At 60.0% G+C, this 26601-nt stretch overlaps 2 protein-coding genes across 10 annotated transcripts in view; both read left to right on the forward strand.

Moving 5' to 3' along the window:
* The window catches only part of LOC142823330 (maestro heat-like repeat-containing protein family member 7), a 200137-nt gene that overhangs the window by 138733 nt on the left and 34803 nt on the right, over positions 1-26601 (forward strand). Inside the window, exons 2-5 of one of the 9 annotated variants that reach the window (XM_089769963.1) lie at positions 1302-1500; positions 2021-2124; positions 2440-2562; positions 18211-18278. In XM_089769963.1, coding sequence (XP_089626089.1) covers positions 2467-2562; positions 18211-18278 — 164 coding nt within the window. In that variant the 5' untranslated portion in view covers positions 1302-1500; positions 2021-2124; positions 2440-2466. Of the gene's footprint in view, positions 1-1301; positions 1501-2020; positions 2125-2439; positions 2563-16414; positions 16849-17138; positions 17243-17553; positions 17677-18210; positions 18279-26601 lie in introns of all 9 variants that reach the window. The other 8 variants (XM_089769955.1, XM_089769961.1, XM_089769957.1 and 5 more) reach the window with 8 other exon arrangements.
* On the forward strand, positions 19512-20876 carry LOC149523194 (uncharacterized). The gene is made up of 4 exons (XM_089769968.1): positions 19512-19657; positions 19887-19981; positions 20230-20382; positions 20754-20876. The coding sequence occupies exons 1-4, from the start codon at positions 19543-19545 to the stop codon at positions 20769-20771; spliced, it is 381 nt and encodes a 126-aa protein (XP_089626094.1). The 5' UTR covers positions 19512-19542; the 3' UTR covers positions 20772-20876.

The following is a 26601-nucleotide window of genomic DNA, read 5'->3' on the forward strand; positions in this document are numbered from 1 at the left end:
ATGGGGCTACTGGAGCCGCTGGCTGCAGGGTGCCCAGTGAGGGAGGGGAGGGACCCCTAGGAATGGCTCCAACTTCCCAATGGCCAGAGGCAGGACATTTGCCTGGCAGGGTGAGGTGGGGGGGCAGTGACCTCACAGGGGCTTTGGGCAGCCCTCAGCACATAAGGCTGTTGGGATTTTGTGGTTCCCAGAGAGTCAGGAGCTGGGCAGAATCAAGGGTCTTCAATTCAATTCAATACTTTATTCAATGTGCACAAAGGGAAAGCCCCTGGCACTAAAATCAGCCAGAGCCCCTCGAGCCGAGAGCCCCTCCCCTTGCTGTTCTATAGCACATGGTTACAGGTTACATAACACAAACTTCTAAACCAATCCGATTCAACCTTTCCGTACATGGCTTTGTTTGTCACATGCTTGTGCTTCTCCACTCCACATGTTGAGTTCACCCCCCTCCCCTTGGCCTTTTCCAGGCTGTTGCTAGGGTGGAGCCACAGCATGCGTCTTTCTGCACAGCTACTTTCCAAAGCACGTTCTGTTTAAAATGAACACATGCAAACCCTTCAAGGCAAAGGGCAGGTGGGGAGGTGGTGACCTCACAGAGGGACCCACGTCTCAGGCTGAGAAAAGCGGGGGGCGGGCCCAGGGGACTTTGGAGACCCCCGGTTGCTTTAGCTCTGGTGCGTCTCCTCCTCACGGTTCGTTCGCGTTCTGTGAGTTCCACATCCCGACACCTTTGTGACGAAGGTAAGAGCCCCCAGGGGTTGGATCCCGCCCGGGGCCGGCTGGGTTCCAGGCAGGCCCAGCCCTTAGTCAAGGGCCAGAAGGTGATTCCTCACCTGGGCTGCGTCCTTAGCGCCACTGGGGCTTTCTCCTGGTTGATTTCCCTTTTCCTCCATCCCCCACATTTCTGCTCTGTTCTTGCCTCTCCTGTGACCTCCCCCTGCTGCCCCCCCCAGCTTGTGACCCAACAGACTAGCTGAAGGACGGGGGGTGGTTTGCAGGAGCCGTGGGGCAGGGGATGCAGCCCCCATTGTGGGGACTGGGGAGGTGGGGCTGGAACAGGTCTATGCCGGTGTCTTTGGGGAGAACGCTCCACCCCCCCACACCTTAGACTCTCCCCTGATTGACCGAGCAGGGGCTGTTGATGGGCAGGAGACTCAGGTCCTTGCAGTGCCTGTGCAAGACCGAGCCAATAAGCAAGGGGCCATTTGGGGGCTGGGGGCAGTCGCTCTGGGGAGCTGGAACCCCTGGATTTCGTTCATCAGGCTGCGCCCCAAGCTCCCCTTTGCTCCCCTCATTTCCAGCATGGCCAAACGCGTCCAGCTGTGGTTCAGGAAAGCCTTGAAGATGGCCCCAGAGCCGGTGGGGAGCAGCTCCTCCGTCCCCACGGGCGGGGAAGCTGAATCCCACCAGCTCGGGGCGACTCGCCCACCGGCCAGGCCCCCCCGGACCTGGCTCCAGAGGCGGCTGGGCAGGCGGGACCCAGCCCAGCGGGGGAGCCAGGTAGGGTGGCTCCTGGACCTCCTCTGTGGAGAGAAACACCTGCCCCAGGAGCCCAGCCCCCATTACCACCAGGGGGCATTGCCCTGCCCGGCCCCCGGGGACCTGCCAGTCTCCGGGAGCCCCCAGCCCGTCGCTCCCCGCACCAGCCCCTGCAGCTGTGGGTCCAGCTCAGTCAGCAGCAGCGCCTGGGCCTCCAGCTGCAGCCGGGCCACCTCGCGCAGCCGCTCAGACCCAGGTGAGGGGCCGTGAACACGCTGGGCCCAGGGGCTCACCCAGTACCCGGGGGGGGGGCAGCCCCAGTGTCTGCCCTGCAGCCAGGGCAATGGATGGAGGCGGGGGCTGCTTGGCTCTCTTGTTCCTGGTGGGGGCTCTGCTGAGGGCGTTGGCAGATGTGAGGGTGGAAGGGGGATGGGTCCCTGCGAGGGGCGTGTGGGGCCCAACCTGCCCTGGGTCCCTGACATGGGGGCGCGTGACCCCTGCTGGCCGCTGGAGTCACCCTGGTCCCTTCCCTCCCGCACAGAGTCCCCCTGCGCCTCGGCGGAGCTCTGCCAGGAGCGGGTGGACTCCCGGGTGGAGGAAGGGGCCATCTATGACATCGAAGAGCAGCTCCACACCCGGGACACGGTAGGAACCTTCTCCACACGGGGGGGACCCGAGATTGTCCGGCCCCTTCCCAGCACGTTCCCCCCCCCTCCGGGAGGGGCTTGTCCCTGGGGATCCCCCTGGGGCCCCTTCTCCTGCATGGCCTGGGCCCCCCAAGCTGGGGGCTCTTGTCATGCACCAGCTGGGCCCCCACAAGCCTGAGGCAGCAGTTGGGGGGGGAGTGTGGGTGCTTGGACAACCGGCAGCTCCCACCTCCACTCCTGGGAGGCCTGAGCCCTGCAGCTGTCCGTGGGGGGCAGGCAGGCCCCAGGCTCACAGACTCTCTCTGGGGTGCAGAGCCCAGCCGCCCTGCAGCGGTTCCTTATGGCCGTCACCCCCGCCTGCCTCGCCGCCCTCCAAAGGGGCGAGGACACCCTGGCGCCGCGCTACTGCAAGGACACCATGATGGCCAGGATCGTGGTGAGGGAGTCGCGGCGGCCGGGAGGAGGGGAGGGGATACGTGGGGTGGACAGGGGTCTGCCTGGACCATGGCGGCGGGTGGGGGTGCTGGAAACGGGATGGGTGGAGCCAGGAGGGCTGGAGGTGGACATGGGGAGGGTGGGTGGGGATGCTGGAGGAGGGAGGGACACAGAAATGGGGCAGGTCTGGGGTGCCGGACAGGAAGGGGGATTCGGGACAGGGAGGGGTCTCCCCGGGCCATGGGGGGCTGGAAGGGAGCCGAGCGGGCTGCTGGGGATGCGCCTGGGGAGCAGGGATGAGGAGGTTCAGAGGCTGGTCACCAGGGCAGGGAGGGGCAGGAGATGGCCTGGGGACAAGGATTGAGCTGGTCCCAGTTTGGGAGGGGGGTGCTGGGAGGGGCCCTGTGTCGGGCAGGGGGGCTACAGGGCAGCGGGAGGCAGTGGGGTTGGATCCTGCTGGGTGGGGGCGCTGGCCGTGTGAGCGTCTCTTGGGGGCCCAGCCTCACACGCCCCTTTGTCTCCTTGGGTCTCCCAGGAGATCATGGAGGACTCGCCCCCCCGCTGGTCTTGGCCGACTGCCTCAACGCCGCCTGCAGCCTCAGGTACCGACCCCCCCCCCCGCCGACTCCCCCAGAGCAGATCCCCTGGCCAGGGAGTGGGAAAGTCATTGTCCCTGCTTCCTCGGGGGGGGGGCCGAGAGAGGAGCAGTGTCAGTGGCTGGGGGGGGCACAGTCTGAGAGGAGCCCCAGGCTCTGCCCTGATCTGGCGCCTCCCTACGGGTCCTGACCTGCCTCTTTCCCCCCCAGCACCTGAGCCCGTGGCTGGAGTCCCGCCTGCCCCAGGAGCGAGCCAGGGCCCTTGGCAGCACCACGGCCCTGCTGCGAGTCGCCACCACCCTCCCGGGGTTTGACGTAAGTGACCTCGGAGCCGGGGGGTCTGGGGCTGCAGGGCGCGGGGCTGGGAGCGTCCCCGGGAGGCAGAGGCAGGGCCGGGAATGGGCCGGGAATGGGCCGCGTTCTCCTTTCCCCGGGGAGGGGCGACCCTGGGCCCTTCAGGGGGGCTCTTGAGGGACTGGGCCTGGGGACTGGGGAGTGGCCGTCAGTGGATCCCCTTGTTCCACCCCCGGAGTGACTCTTCAGTCGGGGCCATTGCTCAGGGTTGTCTCCTCGCAAGGCCGGCCCCGCCCCGCCCCGGGAGGTGTCTCTGTCCGTCCCCCGAGCTCAGACCCGCCTCGGCGGCCGTTTGCATGGGACGTGCAGCCCCAGGATGCTGAGGGACCCCCCCCCTTCTCTCCCCTCAGAACTCCGCCGACTGGCCGAGGATGGGTCACCATGTGGCCCAGCTGGGCCTTTTTATTTCGGACCCATCTGAAGACGTCAGCCGGCTGGCCCGGGAGGGGGTGCACAGCCTGTATCAACTCCTCCTGCACCACAGGGGTAAGGAACCCAGCCGGGACCTGGGCCCCAGGGACACCCTGAGGGTGCCGGCGGCGGGGGGAGGGGACCCAGCCCTTTTCCCCCAGACTGGCCCAAGGGGGGATGCGTCCCTCTGTGTTCCCCTTCTGCCCCCTGTGCCCCTCCATTTGCCCAGGGATGCCTGCAGGGACCCGTGGGAGGGGAAGGGCTCAGACCTGCCAGCAGAATGACCCTGTTGTGTCTCTTGCAGGCCTCAACATCCACCAGGCAGAGGACCTGTGGTGCAGACACTACTACAAAGAAAGATGGGTCCTGGCTCACAGCAACAGCGTGAGGGTGGGAGAGGGAAGGACGCGCTGCCAGGGCAGGGCAGGGCTCGGGGGTGGGGCTGGCTGGGGCCCTCGTGGGGGTAGGAGGGTCTTGGGGGCAGGAGGAAGCTGTGACCTGGGGCAGGGGTTGGGGTGCCGGGTGAGGAGAGCGTCTGGGTGCAGGGTCTGGAAGGGAGTTTGGGGGAGGAGGAAGCTGTTTTAGCCCCAGGAGTTGGGGCCGGGCTCTGGGCCGTCAGCTGAAACCTCCTGTGCTCTTGATTCCAGGTCTTTGGGCAGCTCTTTACACCAGAGCAGGAGAACTGCTTTTTGGACAAGGCTCTGCTCGCTGCCCGCTCCCCCCTGCGGCGCCCCAGCCAGGCCGGGCTGGTCCTGGCCCACGCCCTGCATGGGCAGGCCCATCAGCTCCTGGAATACATGGTGAGCAGCCGGAGCAGATCAGGAGAGTGGGGCAGGGCCAGGGTCTCCTTCCCATCCCCTCAGGGAGTCCCCCGCCCCTTTCCTCAGGCTGCCCCCACCCCACGTCCCTGCTGGCAGAATCCCTCCTGCCCCTGCGAGCGTCCCTGGGGGTGGGGAGGCTCTGAACACAGAAACTGTCCTAGGAGGCGGGAGGGGGCCGAGGTGTCAGGAGCTCGGGGGGGGGGGGGGGTCAGGAGCTCACCCTGCGGGCCTGACGGGGGGTGACCAGAGAGCAGGGGGAGGAGGGTGGAAATGCTGGGGGGGCAGTTCCCCTGAGTCCCCAGGGATGAATGTGACGGATTCTGCTTCCCTTGCAGCAGGAAGACAGCCAGTGAGAGCAGCAAGAGCTGAGGAGCCAGCAGCTGCGTCCCCCTCCCCCCAACCCTCCCAATTGTATTGAATTGTATTTACATTCTCATTAAACAATGTTTCAAAAAACATTTGGATCAGGCTTGGTCAATAATTTGTAATGGGGGGGCCATTTTGGCAACTGATCAAGGGCCACATTTCTACCGAGGGCTTTGGGGTCTGGGACGGGGCGGTTGGGTGCAGAAGGGAGCTTAGAGTAGGAGCCTCGTTCGCCCTGAGATGGGGACACCGTGCAGACGCGACTCTTGCACCTACAGCAGGGCCTTGTCGTGGTGAGAACGCCAATGAGCACTTCAGTGGCGGTTACCTTCCTACCTCCCATTGACGTTCCATGGGAACTGAGCACCTCACTTTGTACCTTTCACCATCACGCCTCCCGTCCTTTGGCCAAGATCCATAAAGCTACATAAAACCCACCTGCAAGCAGCTTTATGGATCTAGGCCAAACGACAGCGCTCATGTAACCCACACACCTACTGGGTGGGTTGTACTGTCCCAGCCAGTGGCACGGAGACCACATCCAGCGACAGTGACTGGGCTCTGCAACTTTAGCGGCTTTTACCTCATGCAGTAGAGGAGGCTCCAGACTTACAACCCAGGTAACAGAACTTTTGCGTTCTCCTCCAGCAGCAGGCGCTCCTACACAGCTGGACTGAGTACAACACCTGCAAATAACCCAGGGTATGTCTACACTACCCCGCTAGTTCGAACTAGGAGGGTAATGTAGGCATACCGCACTTGCAAATGAAGCCCGGGATTTGAATTTCCCGGGCTTCATTTGCATAAGCGGGGAGCCGCCATTTTTAAATCCCCGCTGGTTCGAACCCCGTGCAGCGCGGCTACACGGGGCACGAACTAGGACAAGGAGTAACGGTAGTTCGGAATAGGAACCTAGTCCGAACTACTTAGTTCGAGCCCCGTGTAGCCACGCTGCACGGGGTTCGAACCAGCGGGGATTTAAAAATGGCGGCTCCCCGCTTATGCATATGAAGCCCGGGAAATTCAAATCCCGGGCTTCATTTGCAAGTGCGGTATGCCTACATTACCCTCCTAGTTCGAACTAGCGGGGTAGTGTAGACATACCCCCAGTTAGTTAATGCAAGCATAAAGATGCAGATGGACCAGATACAACCATTCATTAACATCCAGGCCAGAGAGGGCCATTGTGATCTTCAGTCTAGCCTGGCATCCTATGAGGTGCACACAGGCCCTTCTCTTCCACTTGTTTAAACAGAGGCACCCTGGGGCACCTTAAAGACTAACACGTGTATTTGGGCATCCGCTTCCAGGGGTAAAAACACTTGCACCTGCTTTTCCTCCGCAACAGCTGATGCCCAAATAAATCTTCAAGGTGCCACAGGACTCCTTGTTAGTAATGACTATTGGGGTTGCCCCTCTAAGGCTATGTCTACACTGCAGGCTTTTTGCACAAGAACAGCTGTTCTTGCGCAAAAACTTGCAGAGCGTCTGCACTGCGTGCGTGTTTTTGCACAAGTATTACAGTACAGCATCAGCAAACAGGGCTTCTTCCGGAAGAGTTATTCCTCTCCCTACGAGGAATAAGCCCTCTTGCACAAGAGCTCTTCCAGAAGGCGGCAGTGTAGACAGGCAACATGAATTTCTTGCGCAAAAAACCCCTACGGCTAAAATGGCCATCAGAGCTTTCTTGTGCAAGAGAGTGTCGACACTGCCATGGATGCTCTTGTGCAAAAGCACATCTCTTCTGCAAAAGCACATGGCAGTGTGGACGCGCTCGTATGGAAGACCTTTTGCACAAGAACTCTTCTGCAAAACAGTTCTTGTGCAAGAAGCCTGCAGTGTAGACAGAGCCCACGAGTTTCAGAGGGGTAGCTGAGTGAGTCTGTAACAGGAAAAACTTAAAACACAACATATAGTCACCTTAAAGATTAACAAACCGTGTCAATGGGATCATGAGCTTTCCTGGGCATAGCCCACTTCTTCAGATGACTGGAGTGTTGTATGTCCAGAACCAAAATGAACAGGGGAGGAAAAAATGGGAGGGGGGGGAAAGGAGGCAGGGGGTATGTAAATATCACAGGGAAAACCCAGCTGGTATGTAACGGGCACCACTGATAAGAGTTGTTTGGAATTTCCCAGGAACCGATCGGGGTTTCTTAGGAACAAGTTTAAAAAGGGATGAGAATCGGGGTGAACTGGGTGGATGCCTGGGTGAGGGTTGGGTCGAACAACGCAGGGAGGGAAAAGCAGGAGCGTGGGGCGTGAGGGCAGGTGAGCGCTGCGGTGAAAGCCACGTGCGCAGGCCGGGCCGGGCCCCTCTCTCCTCCAGCTGACTTGCAACTTCCACTGCCGGCCCACGTGGCCCTCGAAGGGCGGAGCTTCCCCTTTCCTGCGCCCGCCCCTGGGGCCCTCCAGCCAATGGGAAGTGAGGGCTAATGTTGCTGGTGTTTCAACATTCGGAGCCGGCTGCACAGCTGCTGCCGCGGGCCCGGGAGCTGCGAGCAGGCAGGAGGCGGAGGTGAGAGGTGGGGGGCGGTGACTCCTGGCCCCCCAGCGCAGGGGGGTCCAGGTCCGGGTCCGTCCGGGGTTACCAGGCCGCGCGCTCCCCTCGCTCTTGGAGGCGACGCTGGTGCCAGTGTCTGCTTCAATGCGACCCTACAATAACAAGCCCCAATCGGCCGAGTCGCTGCTTGTTTCACCTCGTGTCCCCCTGCGCTGCAGAAATCCCGCCTCTGCTGGGCCAGCCCCGAGACACGGGGTTGCCCCTGGATTGTAAGCAAGCTGCCCCCTTCTCCCCCATGCTCCCCGTTCCCTGAGTATCAGTCCTGCCCCCGCAGCCTGCACAAATCTACATCCTTTAGGACCAAATAGGAAGGGGAGGGGGCGAGGGATTATTTTCTTTATTCCCACCCCCCAGCGGAAGGAGCTGTTCTCTGTGTCTGTGTTTACAAACCAAGGAACGTGTTTCTCCCTGGTTTGGGTTGGGGTTTTTTTTTTGCCTGTTTCTTGACAAGATTGATTGAAATGTTGGTCTGACTAGAGTAGTCCCCAAGTTTAGCGCCCTGCCCTGAAGCAGGACGAAGTCAACCAAGACCTACGGGTTTGTCTAACCCTGTCTAATTCTTTCTTCCCACCCATGCTTCCCCAGAAGGGATCAGACAGGCTGTACACAGCGGGTGTTTAAGTCTCAGCTTGACAAAGCCCTGGCCGGGTTGATTTAGTTGGGATTGGTCCTGCCTAGAGCAGGGGGCTGGATTTGATGACCTTCTGAGGTCTCTTCCAGCTCTATGATTCTATGATTCCCTCCCCTTTCCTTCACCATCATTAATATCCTTTTGCAGTGAGTTCCAGAGGTTGATTATACACTTCAAAATACGGCCGTTTTAACTAGAGCTGGAAGGAAGTTTTCAGAGGGGGTGTTTTTCCATTGGAAAACACTGATTTTAGTGACCTTTTGTTTGGAAGGGGAAAACTCCACCATTTCAGAACATTAAAATGTAGTTTTCCATTCCTGAAATGACTCTTTGTTCTCTTTAAAGTTTATCTTCCGTAATCCACCGTAATACATTTAAAAATAGTCAAAATCTAAACAAAACGTGAATTTATTTGCAGAACTGTGTGTGATCAGGAAAAAAAAGTCAATATCCTGGAATTTCTAGTCCCAATTCAACCCTACTTTTAGCCACCTTGGTGCCAGGGATGTAAAATCTCATTTAATTAGCTAACCAGTTAAACAATACGTTGAACCAGTTAACCGATTAAATGGGACACGTAGAACGTGTTAAAGATGGACTTGGAGCAGCCCCAACACCTACCCCCGTGGCACACTGCTGTGACTGCTGAGCAACCCTACCCGTGGTGTGCCAGAGTGCCCTCTGCCTATGGCTGGTGGAGGGCTGCTCCAGCCCCCACTGGTTAACCATAACCGGCTTACTGGTTAACCATTCACTTCCGAACTTGGTGTCCCCACTGCTAACATTAGGACAGTGGTCCCCAACACGGTGCCCGCATTTGTATGCGCCCGCCAATTGCTCAGGGCTGGCCTGGCCCCAGGCACGTGGCGCATGTGCGGTGCCGGAGCTGGCCCCGAGCGCATGGTGCACAGTGAGCGCCGGCCCCGGGGGCGCCGCGGATTGGCTGCCCGCGCTTTGGCCACGTGGTGCATGGGGGGAGCACAGGCCCCGGGCGCGCGGCACTTGCAGGGTGCGCCGGCCCCGGGCATGCGGTGCTTGGGGGGAGAGCGCCGGTCCCGGGCGCACGGCGCATGGCGGGGGGCCCGGCCCTGGGCACGCGGTGCTTGTGGGGGGGGGGGGCGGCCCTGGGAATGTGGCTATGGGGGGCCCCCACCCGGCAATGTGGCTATGGGGGGGTCCCCGCCCCCAGGTGCACAATGGGGGTCCCCGCGCCAGGGCGCCCTGCGGGCAAACGGCCACGCCCCTTGGCGCCCGGCAACCTCAAATGGTTGGGGACCACTGCATTAGGAGAAGCCGTTGGCTGCCTGCCCCGCCCTGCCCCATTCCTTCTTTGACATTCCCCTGCTCCCATGGGGGTCACGCTGCCCCCCTTTGAGAGCTGATGCTGAAAAGTGCTGGGAAAGCTCGGGGCGATTATCTGCCTGACCCCGGTGAATAGGAGCTGCCAAAGGCCCTGAAGTGTGACAGACCCTGGAGCTGTGACCGGCCCTTTCACCCAGCAGGATGTGCCGAATGCCCCAGGGGACCAAGGGATGGTGGGCGTGGCACTTCAAGCACACCTTGATTTTCTTCTGTCAGGGCTGGGGCATCGGACCGTCCAGGGTGGGTTCCTGTGATTTCCCGCGCGTGCTGGGCGGATGGTTTCCTGTCCAGTGCAGATCGCTGCTGGTGCGGGACCTTTGCATATAAACGCTGGGTAAGTCCTGGTGGGTTTTTAATGGGCACTGTCATGTGGGTTGGTAACTCAGGGTGCCCCTGTATAAAACTATGGGACACCAACATCCTGAATACTGTGTACAGATGTGGTCTCCTCACCTCAAAACAGATATTTTGGCCTTGGAAAGGGTTCAGAAAAGGGCAACTAACATGATTAGGGGTTTGAAACGGGTCCCATATGAGGAGAGGTTAAAGCGATGGGACTTTTCAGTTTAGAAAAGAGGAGATTGAGGGGGGATATGATAGAGGTCTATAAAAACATGAGTGGTGTGGAGAGGGTGAATCAAGAAAAGTGATTTATTAGTTCCCATAATAGAAGAACTAGAGGACACCAAATGAAGTTAATGGGTAGCAGGTTTAAAACTAATGAAAGAAAGTTCTTCTTCACACAGGGTGTAGTCAACCTGTGGAACTCCTTGCCAGAGGAGACTGTGAAGGCTAGGACTATAACAGGATTTAAAGAGAAGCTAGATAATTTCACGGAGGTTAGGTCCATAAAAGGCCATTAGCCAGGAGATAGAAATAGTGTCCCTGGCCTCTGTTTGTGGAAGGCTGGAGAAGGATGGCAGGAGACAAATCGCTTGATCATTGTCTTTGGTCAACCCTCTTTGGGGCACCTGGTGCTGGCCACTGTCAGCAGACAGGCTACCCAGTACTGCCGTTCTTATGTTAGGGTTCTTGGTTGGGGCACAGGGCAGAGCCCATCGGTTCAGAGCTGCTAAGAGCAGAGTTATTTGCACTTACGTCCCAGCCAGACTCCCTCGTATCCCCTAACACAGGGCTGGGGGGATCCTTTTTTGGGTCGGGGGCCACAGAGAAATCCGTCGGGCCTTGTAGGAGTTGGGCGGCAGGAGTGGAGCTTAGTGCCTACGGGGCCAAGGGAAACAGAGAGGGCACCATGTCCACAGGGCCGGGGTGCCATTTTCCCTAGGGCCTCCGGGGGGGTGGGGGGGGGGGGGGAGTGTGTCTATGGTCTAGGAGCCAGGGCCCACCAAAGATGAATCCGACCCAGGCTCTGGTACATCTCTGCAGCGCTGCCGGCCGGTTCCCCCACCTCTTGGTCCTCAACCCAACTAGACCCGCTTCCCGACGGCTGGTTGCCCCCCGGCCAGCCCCGCTCCCTCCAGCCCCCTCCCAGCCAGCCCTGCTTCCCGGCGGCCGGTTCCCCCCCACCCCCTCTCTTCCAGCCAGTCCCGCCCCCCCCCCCCCCCCCCCCCCCCCCGGCCCCTGCTGTTCGGTATTTTTTTTAAACCATCTGGTAACCCAAGCAGGTGGGGGTGAAAAGTGCATGGAAATGCCTGCACAGGCGCGTCTGGGAATGAGATGCTGCTCTAACATCTCCGCCTCTGTTCACTTCCAGCCCCTGCCTCGTGGCGCTGGCCCCCCCGTGGCCTGGGAGGGCTCCCCAGGCGCACCATGGCCCGGCATAGCAAGCTGCAGAAGCACGTCCTGAGCCTATACAGGCAGTTCCTGCGCACCGGCCGGGAGAAGCCGGGATTCCTGCCTCGCATCCAGGCTGAGTTCCGGAAGAACGCCAGCATCCCCCGGGCCGACGTGATGCACATCGAGTATCTGCTCCGCCGTGGCCAGAGGCAGCTGGCGCAGCTCCGAGACGCGAACACCAAACAGATGGGCACCTTTGTCCAAGCCAAACCGGAGGAGCAGTGACCCCTGCTGGTTGGCGCAAGCGTCTGTCTTGTACTGGGACGGTTGGGGGTGAATTCACAGATCAGCCTTCCTGGTTCTCACATCCCTGTGCACCCCTCGTGTCCAAACACAGGTGCCTGGCTTGGCATTTGCTGAGCTAAGGTGTCTTTATTGGCAGCCAAGCTTTTAAACAGTTCAGGTGTGGATGGGTGATCTGGAGGAGATGCTCTTGTTTCCAGGACCTGGTACACAATTCATTCTACCCCTGCTGGCTCCTCTCTTCGGGTATGTCTACACTACAGCGCTAGTTCGAACTAAGCTAATTCGAACTAACGCGTCTAGAACTAAAAACTAGTTTTGCTAATTCGAACTAGCAAGTCCACATTGAGTGGACTCTGAACAGGGCTTAAGGATGGCCGGAAGCAGTGCCAGCAGGGCATCAGAGGAGGACTTAGAGCGTGGAGATGCAGTCTCAGGCTAGCCGAGGGCTGCGCTTAAAGGGTCCCGACCCCCACCCCGGACAGACAGTTCTAAGGGGTGCCCCGCTTGAAAACCAGTCCTGGCTTGGAGTGCCCGGAGTACCCACACTGGGCACATCACACCACTCAGCCATCAGCCCGGCTGCACTTGCCGCAGGCTGCCATCTGGGGAGAGGGGGTAATCGGGGGGCTGCAGGAGAGCTTCCACCCCCAGAAGCCTGCAGAGCCAGCCCAGTCCTCCCCATCGGGGGCTCGTACCCCATTCCTCCCTCACCTCCTTCCACTTACCCTTCCCTAGCCCCCCTTCTTATTGATGTACAAAATAAAGATAACGTTTCTTCCAACATTGACTCTGTCTTTATTGAACAAAACTGGGGGAGACTGGGAAAAGGAGGTGGGAGAGGGGAAGATTAAGGCTGGGAGAGGGGAGGGCAACTAACATGATAAGGGGTTGGGAACAGGTCCCAGATGAAGAGAGGCTACAGAGACTGGGACTGTTCAGCTTAGAAAAGAGGAGACGGAGGGGGGACAGGATAGAGGTCTCTAAAAGCAAGGGTTGGGTGGAGAGGGTGCATTCAGAAAAGTTCTTCCTGAGTTCCCATAAAGAAGGACTAGAGGACACCAAAGGAAAGGACTGGGTAGCAGGCTTCAAACTAGTAAGAGAAAGTTGTTCCTCACAAAGCAAATAGTTAACCGCTGGAACTCCTTGCTGCAGGAGGCTGTGAAGGCTACAACTAGAACAGAGTTTAAAGGGAAGTGAGATCAAGTCATGGAGGGTGGGTCCATGGAGTAGTCTTAGCCAGGGGGTAGGAGTGGTGTCCCTGCCCAAAGTTTGTGCAAGGCTGGAGAGGGATGGCACGAGACAAATGGCTTGGTCACTGGCTTCGGTCCATCCCCTCCACGGTCCCTAGGGTTGGCCGCTGTCGGCAGACAGGCTACTGGGCTAGATGGACCTTTGGTCTGACCCAGGACGGCCATTGTAAGCTCAGGGCTCAGGGTCGGGGGTCTCAGTGGACCCCCTTGATTTTCATGCAAACCTGCTCCTGGGTGGCCAGGCTGGCAGCTCTCCTGCCCTAGATGGCCACTTTCCTGTGCCTAGTGCGGAGATCGTGGACGAGGTCCACGATGTCCGCACTAGCCCAGGAATGTACCCTCCTCTTGCGGTCCCGGGCAAGCTTCCGGGAGCTGCCAGCCTGGTCCCGGGAAGAGGGGGTGGGCTGGGGGACATCGGGTGGGTGGCTCTGTGCCGTGCCAGGTGCAGGGTCTGCTGGCTGGGTGCTAGCAGGCTTGCACCTGGCACGGGCACCGTAGCCAGCCCGTGCCCCTTTAAGGGGTCTGGGGCCGGGAGGGGGGCATAGAGTTTCCCTGGTGTTGGCCAGAGTGGCCACCAGGGAAACTTGGGGAGGGCTAGCCTCCCACTCGTTCGAATTAAGGGGCTACACATCCCTTAATTCGAACTAGTAAGTTCGAACTAGGCTTAAGCCTCGTAAAATGAGGTTTTCCTAGTTCGAACTAAGCGCTCCGCTAGTTCGATTCAAATTCGAACTAGCGGAGCGCTAGTGTAGCGGCTATGAATGTTAGTTCGAACTAACGTCCGTTAGTTCGAACTAACATTGTAGTGTAGACATACCCTTCCATCCTTAGCCAAAGAGGAACAAGCCAGTTAGCCCAGGGAAATAAAAGAAAGGGAGAGCGGTGACGGAAAACCCTGTGTCTGTCATTTTTTCAAATGATCTATCTTGCCTAAAAGCCTGTCAGGGATTGGGCTCTGTTGCAGGAGGTGCTGGCGAAACACTCCGTGGATTTGGGTGCTACAATTCCTGAGTGTCGTCCGCCTTCCTGCCCCCTCCCCCCACCGAAGCGCTTTGGAAGGCTCACAAAGGACAGAGACCTGCCTTTTGAAAATCCGACTCCCCACCGGTGTCTCAAGACAGGCGGCTCTCTCTCGCCAAAAACGGAGGCAGCAGCGTGGGATGACAGGCAGCCAGGTCGCAAGGGGAGGTGCTTTTTAGACCAGTTCCCTCCTGGCACTCCGTACTGCTGCCTCTGTATCAGAGGCAGCAGCACAAGCTGGCAGCAGCCCTTGCCTGGGGGCTGGGTCTGAGCTTCTGGACCTGGTGCAAACTGGAACTGAGCGAGGCTGCCTGCCTGCCTGGCTCCTAACACACTGTAAATGCAGAGCCGCAGAGGGGGTAGGTCCCGGACCCAGCGCGAGCCAGGACTGAGACAGCTGGCCCCTGGGGACTATCGAAAAGTCAAGTAACCGATAAGAAATCATGAGGTTAATTGACTACTCAGTGAATATCTAAGGTCCCTAATCCCTTTTCATAGTTCCCCTCTGGACTCTCTCTCCTAAAGCATGGCCCTGAGATCTGGACACAGTGCTCCAGCTGAGGCCTCCTCCGTGCCAAATAGCTAGGAGAGTGACCTCCCATGTCTGCCGTACGTCTCCTACCACGCCCCAGGGCTATGCCCTCTTACTGAAGGGCTTTGTGTCTGAGATCGCTTCTCTCCTAGGCTACGTCTACACAACGAGTTTTTTTGGCAACAAATATGCTAACGAGGGACTCTATGACACGCAATGTCATTTGCATATTTTCTGCCGATCCGTTTTTGTGCTCGGGGTTTGTGCGCAAAACCAAGCCATGTGGATGTTTACTTTTTGTGCAAAAAACCCCCTTTTCCCACAAGATCCCTATGCCTGCAAAAAGGCCGACCGATCTTGTGCAAAAAGGGGCTTTTGCCTAAAAAGAAAACATCCACATGGCTTGTTTTTGCGTGTTCTTGCGAAAAAACTTGTGGCGCGTCTACACTCTACGTGTGTTCTTGCAGAAGTAAATTTGCAGTAAAGCATCAGAGAACAGGGCTCCTTGCACAGGAGTTATTCCTCTCCCGACGATGACTAAGCCCCCTTTGTGCAAGAGCTGTTGTGCAAGAAGGCAGCGTGGACGGGCACCAGGGGCTTCTTGAGCAAGACACTTTTATGGCTAAAATGACCATCAGAGCTTTCTTGCACAAGAGAGCGTTCACACTGCCATGGACGCTCTTGTGCAAAAGCCCATGGCAGGGTGGAGGCACTCTTGCACGAGACCTTTTGCGCAAGAACTCCGGCGTGAAACAGCTCTCGTGCAAGAAGCCTGCAGTGTAGGGCAGGGAGCAGCCTATGAGGGAGGGGGAGGGACCCCTAGTAATGGCTCAAACTTCCCAGGGGGGTGGCCAGAGGCAGGACATTTGCCTGGCAGGGTGAGGGGGGGGCGGTGACCTCACAGGGGCTTTGGGCAGCCCTCAGCATATAAGGCAAAGGGCAGGTGGGGAGGTGGTGACCTCACAGAGGGACCCACATCTCAGGCTGATAAAAGCGGGGGGCGGGCCCAGGGGACTTTGGAGACCCCCGGTTGCTTTAGCTCTGGTGCGTCTCCTCCTCACGGTTCCTTCGCGTTCTGTGAGTTCCACATCCCGACACCTTTGTGACGAAGGTAAGAGCCCCCAGGGGTTGGATCCCGCCCGGGGCCGGCTGGGTTCCAGGCAGGCCCAGCCCTCGGTCAAGGGCCGGAAGGTGATTCCTCACCTGGGCTGCATCCTTAGCGCCACTGGGGCTTTCTCCTGGTTGGTTTCCCTTTTCCTCCATCCCCCCACATTTCTGCTCTGTTCTTGCCTCCTCTGTGACCTTCCCTTGCTGCCTCCCCCAGCTTGGGACCCAACAGACTAGCTGAAGGACGGGGGGTGGTTTGCAGGAGCCGTGGGGTGGGGGATGCAGCCCCGATTGTGGGGACTGGGGAGGTGGGGCTGGAACAAGTCTATGCCGGTGTCTTTGGGGAGAACGCTCCACCCCCCACACCTTAGATTCTCCCCTGATTGGCCAAGAAGGGGCTGTTGATGGGCAGGAGACTCGTGGAATGAGGAGTAACGGTAGTTTGAACTAGGAAGCCTAGTTCGAACTACCTAGTTCGTGCCCCGTGTAGCCGCGCTGCACGGGGTTCGAACGAGCGGGGTTTTAAAAATGGCGGCTCCCCGCTTATGCAAATGAAGCCCGGGAAATTCAAATCCCGGGCTTCATTTGCAAGTGCGGTATGCCTACATTACCCTCCTAGTTCGAACTAGCGGGGTAGTGTAGACATATCCTCAGGTCCTTGCAGTGCCTGTGCAAGACCGAACCGATAAGCAAGGGGCCATTTGGGGGCTGGGGGCAGTCGCTCTGGGGAGCTGGAACCCCTGGATTTCGCTCTGCAGGCTGCGCCCCAAGCTCCCCTTTGCTCCCCTCATTTGCAGCATGGCCAAACGTTTTCGGCTGTGGTTCAAGAAAGCCCTGAAGATGGCCCCAGGGCCGGTGGGGAGCAGCTTCTCCGTCCCCGCGGGCGGGGAAGCTGGATCCCACCAGCTCGGGGCGACTCGCCCACCGGCCAGGCCCCCCCGGACCTGGCTCCAGAGGCGGCTGGGCAGGCGGGACCCAGCCCAGCGGGGGAGCCGGGTAGGGTGGCTCCGGGGCCTCCTCTGTGGAGAGAAACACCTGCCCCGGGAGCCCAGCCCCCATTACCACCAGGGGGCATCGCCCTGCCCGGCCCCCGGGGACCTGCCAGTCTCCGGGAGCCCCCAGCCCGTCGCTCCCCGCACCAGCCCCTGCAGCTGTGGGTCCAGGTCCGTCAGCAGCAGCGCCTGGGCCTCCAGCTGCAGCCGGGCCACCTCCTGCAGCCGCTCAGACCCAGGTGAGGGGCCGTGAACACGCTGGGCCCAGGGGCTCACCCAGTACCCGGGGGGGGGGAGGGGCAGCCCCAGTGTCTGCCCCGCACCCTGGGCAATGGATGGGGGCGGGGGCTGCTTGGCTCTCTTGTTCCTGGTGGGGGCTCTGCTGAGGGCGTTGGCAGATGTGAGGGTGGCAGGGGGATGGGTCCCTGCGAGGGGCGTGTGGGGCCCAACCTGCCCTGGGTCCCTGACATGGGGGCGCGTGACCCCTGCTGGCCGCTGGAGTCACCCTGGTCCCTTCCCTCCCGCACAGAGCCCCCCTGCGCCTCGGCGGAGCTCTGCCAGGAGCGGATGGACTCCCGGGTGGAGGAAGGGGCCATCTATGACATCGAAGAGCAGCTCCACACCCGGGACACGGTAGGAACCTTCTCCACACGGGGGGGACCCGAGATTGTCCGGCCCCTTCCCAGCACGTCCCCCCCTCCGGGAGGGGCTTGTCCCTGGGGATCCCCCTGGGGCCCCTTCTCCTGCATGACCTGGGCCCCCCAAGCTGGGGGCTCTTGTCATGCACCAGCTGGGCCCCCACAAGCCTGAGGCAGCAGTTGGGGGGGAGTGCGGGTGCTTGGACAACCGGCAGCTCCCACCTCCACTCCTGGGAGGCCTGAGCCCTGCAGCTGTCCGTGGGGGGCAGGCAGGCCCCAGGCTCACAGACTCTCTCTGGGGTGCAGAGCCCAGCCGCCCTGCAGCGGTTCCTCTTGGCCATCCCCCTCGCCTGCCTCGCCGCCCTCCAAAGGGGCGAGGACACCCTGGCGCCGCGCTGCTGCAAGGACACCATGATGGCCAGGATCGTTGTAAGCGAGTCGCGGCGGCCGGGAGGAGGGGAGGGGATACGTGGGGTGGACAGGGGTCTGCCTGGGCCATGGCGGCGGGTGGGGGTGCTGGAAACGGGATGGGTGGAGCCAGGAGGGCTGGAGGTGGACATGGGGAGGGTGGGTGGGGATGCTGGAGGAGGGAGGGACACAGAAATGGGGCAGGTCTGGGGTGCCGGACAGGAAGGGGGATTCGGGACAGGGAGGGGTCTCCCCGGGCCATGGGGGGCTGGAAGGGAGCCGAGCGGGCTGCTGGGGATGCGCCTGGGGAGCAGGGATGAGGAGGTTCAGAGGCTGGTCACCAGGGCAGTGAGGGGCAGGAGACGGCCTGGGGACAAGGATTGAGCTGGTCCCGGTTTGGGAGGGGGGTGCTGGGAGGGGCCCTGTGCCGGGCAGGGGGGCTACAGGGCAGCGGGAGGCAGTGGGGTTGGATCCTGCTGGGTGGGGGCGCTGGCCGCGTGAGCGTCTCTTGGGGGCCCAGCCTCACACGCCCCTTTGTCTCCTTGGGTCTCCCAGGAGATCATGGAGGACTCGCCCCCCCCGCTGGTCTTGGCCGACTGCCTCAACGCCGCCTGCAGCCTCAGGTACCGACCCCCCCGTCGACTCCCCCCAGAGCAGATCCCCTGGCCAGGGAGTGGGAAAGTCTCTGTCTCCTGCTGCTGAATTAACAGCCTCTGCCCCTCTCTCCTGCCAGCACCTTGCAGCCTCCCCTGCGGGCCCAGCTCCTGAGCCCCTGCTGACGGCGGCCGTGGGACAGACTGTGTCTGGGGACTGGCAGCAGGAGCCCATCCACACTCAGGTACGTCCCTCCGGGCCCTGCTCCCGGGCTGGGCTGGAGCTCCAGAGAGGAGGGGGGGGGCAGAGGGAGGGAAGAAGCTGCAGGTTTGGATCCTTCCCTCCAGGGTTCCCGTTGCTCTCCCGGGGGGCCCGTCCCTTCCACGCCCAGCCTGGGCTCCTCCCTGCTCTGCGAGGCGGCTCAGACCCTGCTCTAGGCTGCACCCCGGAGCCAGCGGGTGGCCTGGATTCCCCAACCCCCCTCTGACCCAGGGCTCCCCCTTGTCTTGCAGCAGTTCATCCGGGCCCTTCCCTACGACCTCCAGGCCCTACTGGCGAGCCTCCTCGCCGAGTCCCCAGACACCGCCCGGCTGCAGCTCATAATGGAGGTGAGCCCCGTGGGGGGGACGGGGCCATTGTCCCTGCTTCCTCGGGGGGGGGCCGAGAGAGGAGCAGTGTCAGTGGCTGGGGGGGGCACAGTCCGAGAGGAGCCCCAGGCTCTGCCCAGAACCGGCACCTCCCTACGGGTCCTGACCTGCCTCTTTCCCCCCCAGCACCTGAGCCCATGGCTGGAGTCCCGCCTGCCCCAGGAGCGAGCCAGGGCCCTTGGCAGCACCACGGCCCTGCTGGGAGTCGCCACCACCCTCCCGGGGTTTGACGTAAGTGACCTCGGAGCCGGGGGGTCTGGGGCTGCAGGGCGCGGGGCTGGGAGCGTCCCCGGGAGGCAGAGGCAGGGCCGGGAATGGGCCGGGAATGGGCCGCGTTCTCCTTTCCCCGGGGAGGGGCGACCCTGGGCCCTTCAGGGGGGCTCTTGAGGGACTGGGCCTGGGGACTGGGGAGTGGCCGTCAGTGGATCCCCTTGTTCCACCCCCGGAGTGACCCTTCAGTCGGGGCCATTGCTCAGGGTTGTCTCCTCGCAAGGCCGGCCCCGCCCCGCCCCGCCCCGGGAGGTGTCTCTGTCCGTCCCCCGAGCTCAGACCCGCCTCGGCGGCCGTTTGCATGGGACGTGCAGCCCCAGGATGCTGAGGGACCCCCCCTCTTCTCTCCCCTCAGAACTCCGCCAACTGGCCGAGGATGGGTCACCACGTGGCCCAGCTGGGCCTTTTTATTTCGGACCCATCCGAAGACGTCAGCCGGCTGGCCCGGGAGGGGGTGCACAGCCTGTATCAACTCCTCCTGCACCACAGGGGTAAGGAACCCAGCCGGGACCTGGGCCCCAGGGACACCCTGAGGGTGCCGGCGGCGGGGGGAGGGGACCCAGCCCTTTTCCCCCAGACTGGCCCAAGGGGGGATGCGTCCCTCTGTGTTCCCCTTCTGCCCCCTGTGCCCCTCCATTTGCCCAGGGATGCCTGCAGGGACCCGTGGGAGGGGAAGGGCTCAGACCTGCCAGCAGAATGACCCTGTTGTGTCTCTTGCAGGCCTCAACATCCACCAGGCAGAGGACCTGTGGTGCAGACACTACTACAAAGAAAGATGGGTCCTGGCTCACAGCAACAGCGTGCGGGTGGGAGAGGTAAGGACGCGCTGCCAGGGCAGGGCAGGGCTCGGGGGTGGGGCTGGCTGGGGCCCTCGTGGGGGTAGGAGGGTCTTGGGGGCAGGAGGAAGCTGTGACCTGGGGCAGGGGTTGGGGTGCCGGGTGAGGAGAGCGTCTGGGTGCAGGGTCTGGAAGGGAGTTTGGGGGAGGAGGAAGCTGTTTTAGCCCCAGGAGTTGGGGCCGGGCTCTGGGCCGTCAGCTGAAACCTCCTGTGCTCTTGATTCCAGGTCTTTGGGCAGCTCTTCACAGCAGAGCAGGAGAAAAGCTTTTTGGACAAGGCTCTGCTCGCTGCCCGCTCCCCCCTGCGGCGCCCCAGCCAGGCCGGGCTGGTCCTGGCCCACGCCCTGCATGGGCAGGCCCATCAGCTCCTGGAATACATGGTGAGCAGCCGGAGCAGATCAGGAGAGTGGGGCAGGGCCAGGGTCTCCTTCCCATCCCCTCAGGGAGTCCCCCGCCCCTTTCCTCAGGCTGCCCCCACCCCACGTCCCTGCTGGCAGAATCCCTCCTGCCCCTGCGAGCGTCCCTGGGGGTGGGGGAGGCTCTGAACACAGAAACTGTCCTAGGAGGCGGGAGGGGGCCGAGGTGTCAGGAGCTCTGAGGGGGGGGGGGGGGGGGGGGGGGGGGTCAGGAGCTCACCCTGCGGGCCTGACGGGGGGTGACCAGAGAGCAGGGGGAGGAGGGTGGAAATGCTGGGGGGCCAGTTCCCCTGAGTCCCCAGGGATGAATGTGACGGATTCTGCTTCCCTTGCAGCAGGAAGACACCCAGTGAGAGCAGCAAGAGCTGAGGAGCCAGCAGCTGCGTCCCCCTCCCCCCAACCCTCCCAATTGTATTGAATTGTATTTACATTCTCATTAAACAATGTTTCAAAAAACATTTGGATCAGGCTTGGTCAATAATTTGTAATGGGGGGGCCATTTTGGCAACTGATCAAGGGCCACATTTCTACCGAGGGGTTTGGGGTCTGGGACGGGGTGGTTGGGTGCAGAAGGGAGCTTAGGGGAGGAGCCTGCGTGCAGGGAGGGGGGGTATGATCTGGGGCGGTGGATAGGGGTGCAGGGTCCAGGAGGGGGTATGGGCGCAGGAGAGGACTCTGGCCTGGGGGAGGGGCTCTAGAGGGGTGCAGGGTCAGGGAGGGAGCTGTGACCTGGGTGAAGGGGGAGCAGAAGGTTTGGGGGAGGGGGTGCGGGTGCCAGAGAGGAGTCTGGCCTGGGGGAGGGGTGTTGGGGGGGTGCAGGGTCAGGGAGGGAGCTGTGACCTGGGTGAAGGGGGAGCAGAAGGTTTGGGGGAGGGGGTGTGGGTGCCAGAGAGGAGTCTGGCCTGGGGGAGGGGTGTCGGGGGGGTGCAGGGTCAGGGAGGGAGCTGTGACCTGGGTGAAGGGGGAGCAGAGGGTTTGGGGGAGGGGGTGCGGGTGCCAGAGAGGAGTCTGGCCTGGGGGAGGGGTGTCGGGGGGTGCAGGGTCAGGGAGGGAGCTGTGATCTGAGGGAATGGGGGACGCAGGTTCAGGTGGTCGCCTGGGACAGGCAGTCGGGGAGGGGACATGGGCGCCAGGGGCGGAGCCTGAGGCAGAAGGGGCGGTGTTGTGGACTAGCCCACCCTCAGAGTTCTCCGTGGCTGAGGCTTTCAATTAAAAGCGCAGAAAAGAGCTCACAGCTTTGCCACTACTGGCAGCTGTCCAGCGTGGCTACAGCTTTTTAAAGGGCTCGTGGCTCCTGCCCCTGCTGTAACCATGAGCCGTGAATCATTTAAAATTGGATCCTGCTGCCTGAGTCCCCACTTAGAATTCGGCGGCATGGGCAGCAGGATCTAAACAGAAAGCGGCCAGATCACAGTGTTTGGTAGGTTGCATCTTACCCAGCCCTGTTCTCTGAGCTGGTTTCGAAACCTCCGTGTCCTCCTTATGGTCTGACAGCTGCAGATTTACTGCCTGTCTCTCCTCTCGTGGCCCAGCCTAGCCGCAGCTAATGGACTAACTCAGGTTAGCATCACCTGCCCTGTCTTGGTGACTCTTCACAGCTGAACGGCCTATAAGGCATCGTGCTGGTCTTCTGATCTCTTGGTGACTCCTCTGCCTTCTGTTTATTTCTTTCTCCCTAGCTGGCCGATCGAGTCAAACCCTGTCAGTGCGTGAAGGCCCCAGGAATTACGAGTGCGATGGTCTCCCATGCCCAAGGTAATCGGCTGGCTAGTAATGGATGGGCTGCTTGGTTATCAGGTTAGGCTGCACAAGCCAGGTCTATGGGACCCCATGGCCAGCTGGCACCTGGTTCACAGGGAGGCAGCTGTACTAATCTGAAAATGGCTGGAAGACACCACCATCATTAGGCTCCAGAGACAACAGCACTTGCTCCTCTTGGAGCTACTTGTCCGTGGCAGGCAGCACAGTTTAGCAGCTCATTGGGACGTCTCCTTTTTAGTTGTGAGATCTGGGCACTTTAGAATGGCTGTAGCTATTGAAAGCAAAGGCGCACAGCTATAGGCATGGGGGTTTCCAGCTTTATTCACCTAGGTGGCTGATTCCAGGAAGCAAGGGTGTGTGTGTGAGGGGGGAGGGAGGTGTCCTGTACAGAGGGTTCCCTGGCCCCTCTGCTTCCATGGCTGTGCAACTGCCACCAGGTGGATTAGAACCTGGGACTTTTGGAGCTTAGGGCAGGAGCTGCTACAGCTTGAGTTATAAGTCAGTTGCCTCTCAGCATAGGCTGAAGAGCTCCCTTGTAATAATTGCTTGCTGGAAGTGGTCTCAGTGCCACTCCATAGGATAGTGACCCACATCAGGTGTGTGGGTTACAGCTGCAGGCCTGCTCCCAGCATGCGGATCTGCTCTCTGGGCGGCGTCTACAACTCTGTGGCTGCAGCCCTGCTCCCAGGACTGGATCTGCTCTCTGCCCATAGGCGTGCGCAGCACATTTCATTAGGGTGTGCACCCAAAGGATGTTTTTAAATGTACTCTTTGACCCCCATTAGCCACGCCCCCTGACTCCCATTAGCCACGCCCCCTGACCCCCATTAGCCACGCCCCCTGACTCCCATTAGCCACGCCTCTGGAGGTAACACTTTCAGGGCAATATGGACACATGACCAGAAATAAAAGGTGTCATGTGACCTCCCCCCCCCCCAAGGACTTTTCCCACTATCCTCTTACCAATAGGGATTAGTTTGGCCCTCACCAACCCCCCCCCCCGTGCAACGATCCTGCAATTGCATTAACCCAACGTGTGAGACATTAACTCGGGGGGTGGGGAGGCTGGGGGAAGTGTTCCCTCTAGTCTAAGAGTTTCCTCCCATGACCAGAATACATTTTGTGTTGTGCACCAGTACTGAGTTTGTGGCTTGTTTGGATGTGCCATGGTGGCACCCAAGTTATTCATAAATATCTTATGAACCACTTACCTGTCCCCTCTGCTGCCCTGTCTCCTTCCCTTCCTCCATCAGCTCCCCTGGTGCCTGCTGCCCCCCAATCCCTCACCCACCTCTGCTGCCCTGACTCCTGCCCTTCTCACTGCCCTCGGCCTTCCCGAGACCTGCCCCCTCCAGCAGCCTTTCTCTCTCCCCCTGTGCCCACTCCTCCAGTAGCCCCACTCTGACCATGTGAGCTACCCCTCCTCATCCCCTCTTCTAACACCTCCCTCTACACACCTGTCCTGCCTCTCTCCTCTGCTGCTGGTCCCTCCCCTGCAGGTGTCTGCCCTTCTGCTTCACCCCCGGACTCCCCTGGCACCTGCACCTTCCCTTACCCTTGCACCCTCTTGGTGCCTCCCCCTTCCCTCACTGCCCCTGCCCACTTTGCCCACTCCCTCACCACCCTCTGCCCCCGTTCCCCTCATGCCCCTGTGCCTTTACACGTGCCTTGCTCCATCTCCGCCTTCCTCATGCCCACCCCTTCTTTCAAGCCTTTTCCCAGCACCTCCTCTTCTCCCCTCTAGCCCCCAAAGCCCTTCCCCTCTCCTCTCCTAGCATCATCCTGTCCCCTCCCTCACTGACACCTCCCCTCCTGCCCTTTTCCTCATTGTCTCCACTTGGCCCCCTGGCATTTGTCTCTCACCTACACCCTGACCCTTGGTGCCTTCCCCTTTCATCTCCTGACCTGCCACAAACCCCCACCCCGCAGTCTCAGGTTCCCAAAGTTCCGGCAGTCCCCATCACTTGGTGCCTGCGCTGGGTCTGACTCGTAGGGTTGCCAGGTAGACCCTCCCCCCAAAAAACGGACACACTTGATCCTGGGCAGGGGGGAGGGAGGAAGAGGGACTGGCTGGGGGGGGGCAGGAACTGGCTGGAAGGAAGAGGGGATGGGAAGCAGCTCTGGGGGGGAGGGGCCAGATCCTGACCCTGGCCCCCCCTTCTCCCTCCCCGAGGCCAGTCATGCTGCCCCTGACCCCCCCTTCCTCCCTGAGGCCAGTCGCACTGCCCCCGATCCTGACCCCGGCCTCCCCTTCTCCTTCCCCGAGGCCAGTCATGCTGCCTCTGACCCCCTTCCTCCCTGAGGCCAGTCGCACTGCCCCCGATCCTGACCCCGGCCTCCCCTTCTCCCTCCCCGAGGCCAGCCCTGCTCCCCAGCTCAGTGCGGGCCCCTGCTCTCTCCTTAGCTCAGTCCCACTCTGCCGACCCTGGCTCCCTCCTGGCTCCCTGCTCTGCCAGTCAGGCTGAACTGGGACTTTAGCCTCTCCCCGTTGTTCCTGGGGACAGTCAGTCTCAGGATTTTGATCTCTCATTTCCCCTGCCTTTCACTGAGTTTCAGTAAGGACCTAGCAGCAATAATGCCTCTACTTTTTCCCCCACTCCTGTGCGGAATACATTTTGTTATGTGCACCAAGGCATGCACGGATGTGCACTGTTACGTCACGTGGAGTTTCACAGCACGGGAAGAAATCAGTGGAAATTCAGAGAGCTTGAGTAATTGCAAGTGTCCATTTTATTGCATAGCACGGAGCTAGCTAGAAAAAACCCAAACCAGCTGGGCTGACCCCCAGTGACCTAACGCAGTTACTATAACAACAAGATCTATGTCTACACCCAGTACACCACATGCACCACCACTAGAAACACATGCTACCGGCTAGCAAACTGGGCAGCATTTGAATGTCTCCTGGCTGGCCGCCCAAGAGCTCAGCTTGCAGGGAACACTGGCTAACCGTCCCCTTCCACCTGGAGAAGGGAGAGACAGGAAAGCAGCAACAGAGCATCTGCCTGGGGGAAGCCCGAATCCCATACAGGAGTGGAGCCCTGTTCCTTGTTCCAGGCCCTTGCTAGAGTCCCCTCCCGTAGCTGCAGCTATGGCCGGCAGTTTTAAAAGCGGACTTACGCTGGCCCTGCAACCCGAGCGACTCTGTCAGTGGGTGCTTATCACTCCATCACCTCGAGCTGTTTAACCAGCTTGTTTAACCAAGGAGGGAGGGAAAGGGAAACCTTTGGCCATTTGAGGGTTGCGTGCCAATGGAGGGAAAGGGGATGGATAAAAAGGGGCTGAGCACACGGTACTGCCTCTTTTTAAACCCAGGCCCAAAGATGTCCTGGAATTCTGGGCCACTGGCCTGAAGGAGATGGTCAAACTGCCTGGCACCTGGACTTTTGGAGTCTTGTTATTCCTGGGCTCCTGGTAGCGATGGCTCCCATTCCAGGGGATTCCTGCCAGGTAGTTTACCTCAGACAGCAGCTTTTATTCCCCCGTGTCACTTCTCCCGGTATCTGAGACTTTGGTCATGGGGATCAAGCATTTAACATGATTCCAAGAGGAACCGGATGGTTCATCTAGTGAGCCAGACTCACCGATATTTGAGTAGTTAATAAAAATCCTTAGTTGCTGTGTGTAGGTCTAAAAAGGGAAGGTTAGTATCATTAGTCTTATTTTACAGACAGGGAATAACCTCTCCAAAGAGCACCCTGTGGGAGAGGCAGGAATAGAACCCAGGTTTCCTGATACCACAGTCAGGGCTTTGTTACCAGGCTACATCCTGTACTAGAAAGGATGGGCCTGAAGCATGGGCCTGGTGTAAGGCCTGAGGCCTGAACCAAAGTAAGCAAGAGTTAGCTGAAGAGAAACAGGCAGGTCGTGTCAAAAGCAGACGGTTGCCTGAAAGTCTTGGGACTTAACCCTAACTGTCTTGCCTGGAAAGGTTGAAACCATAGACAAAAGGTCCTAGAAAGTCTCCAGGAATGCTAGAGAAGCAGGAAGCGAGTTGACAGGAGGCCAGGAAAGAAAATGGAAACAGAATTTGGGGTTTTGAATTGGAAGCAGTGATGTGCCTGTTGTTGTGTGATCATGCCTGGAAGATGTGAATTAAGCCAGGAACCTGGGCAAGCAGAATCCAGCGACTTTCTTGGCTAGGGAAAGACTAAATCTTGGAACAAGAGAGATGTGAGTAGAACAGGGAATTTTTAGTCAGACGCTACTAGGTTATTTTCTTTATTTTTTTAGTTTGTTGGACTTCTTTTTGCTAAGCACATGTAACTATCCCCCTTTACCCTGGAACTCTTCAAACTGAATCCCAGGGAAGCGATTTTCTGTGTTTTAATCTTTCTTTTTTCAGTTTCTTTGTAACACCTAGCAACCAAGTAGATACGCTGGAGGGCAGTAGATATGCTGGAGGGCAGGGATAGGGTCCAG

This window comes from Pelodiscus sinensis, chromosome 18 (genome assembly GCF_052426305.1).
Source record: "Pelodiscus sinensis isolate ZL-2025 chromosome 18, ASM5242630v1, whole genome shotgun sequence".
In the NCBI taxonomy this organism is placed as follows: Eukaryota; Metazoa; Chordata; order Testudines; family Trionychidae; genus Pelodiscus; species Pelodiscus sinensis.

Coding starts and splice junctions, on each gene's coding strand:
- LOC149523194 (XM_089769968.1), top strand. CDS start 19,543: ATGGGTCACCACGTGGCCCAGCTGGGCCTTTTTATTTCGGACCCATCC. Junction 19,658..19,886: donor ACTCCTCCTGCACCACAGGG/GTAAGGAACCCA, acceptor TGTCTCTTGCAG/GCCTCAACATCCACCAGGCA. Junction 19,982..20,229: donor ACAGCGTGCGGGTGGGAGAG/GTAAGGACGCGC, acceptor TCTTGATTCCAG/GTCTTTGGGCAGCTCTTCAC.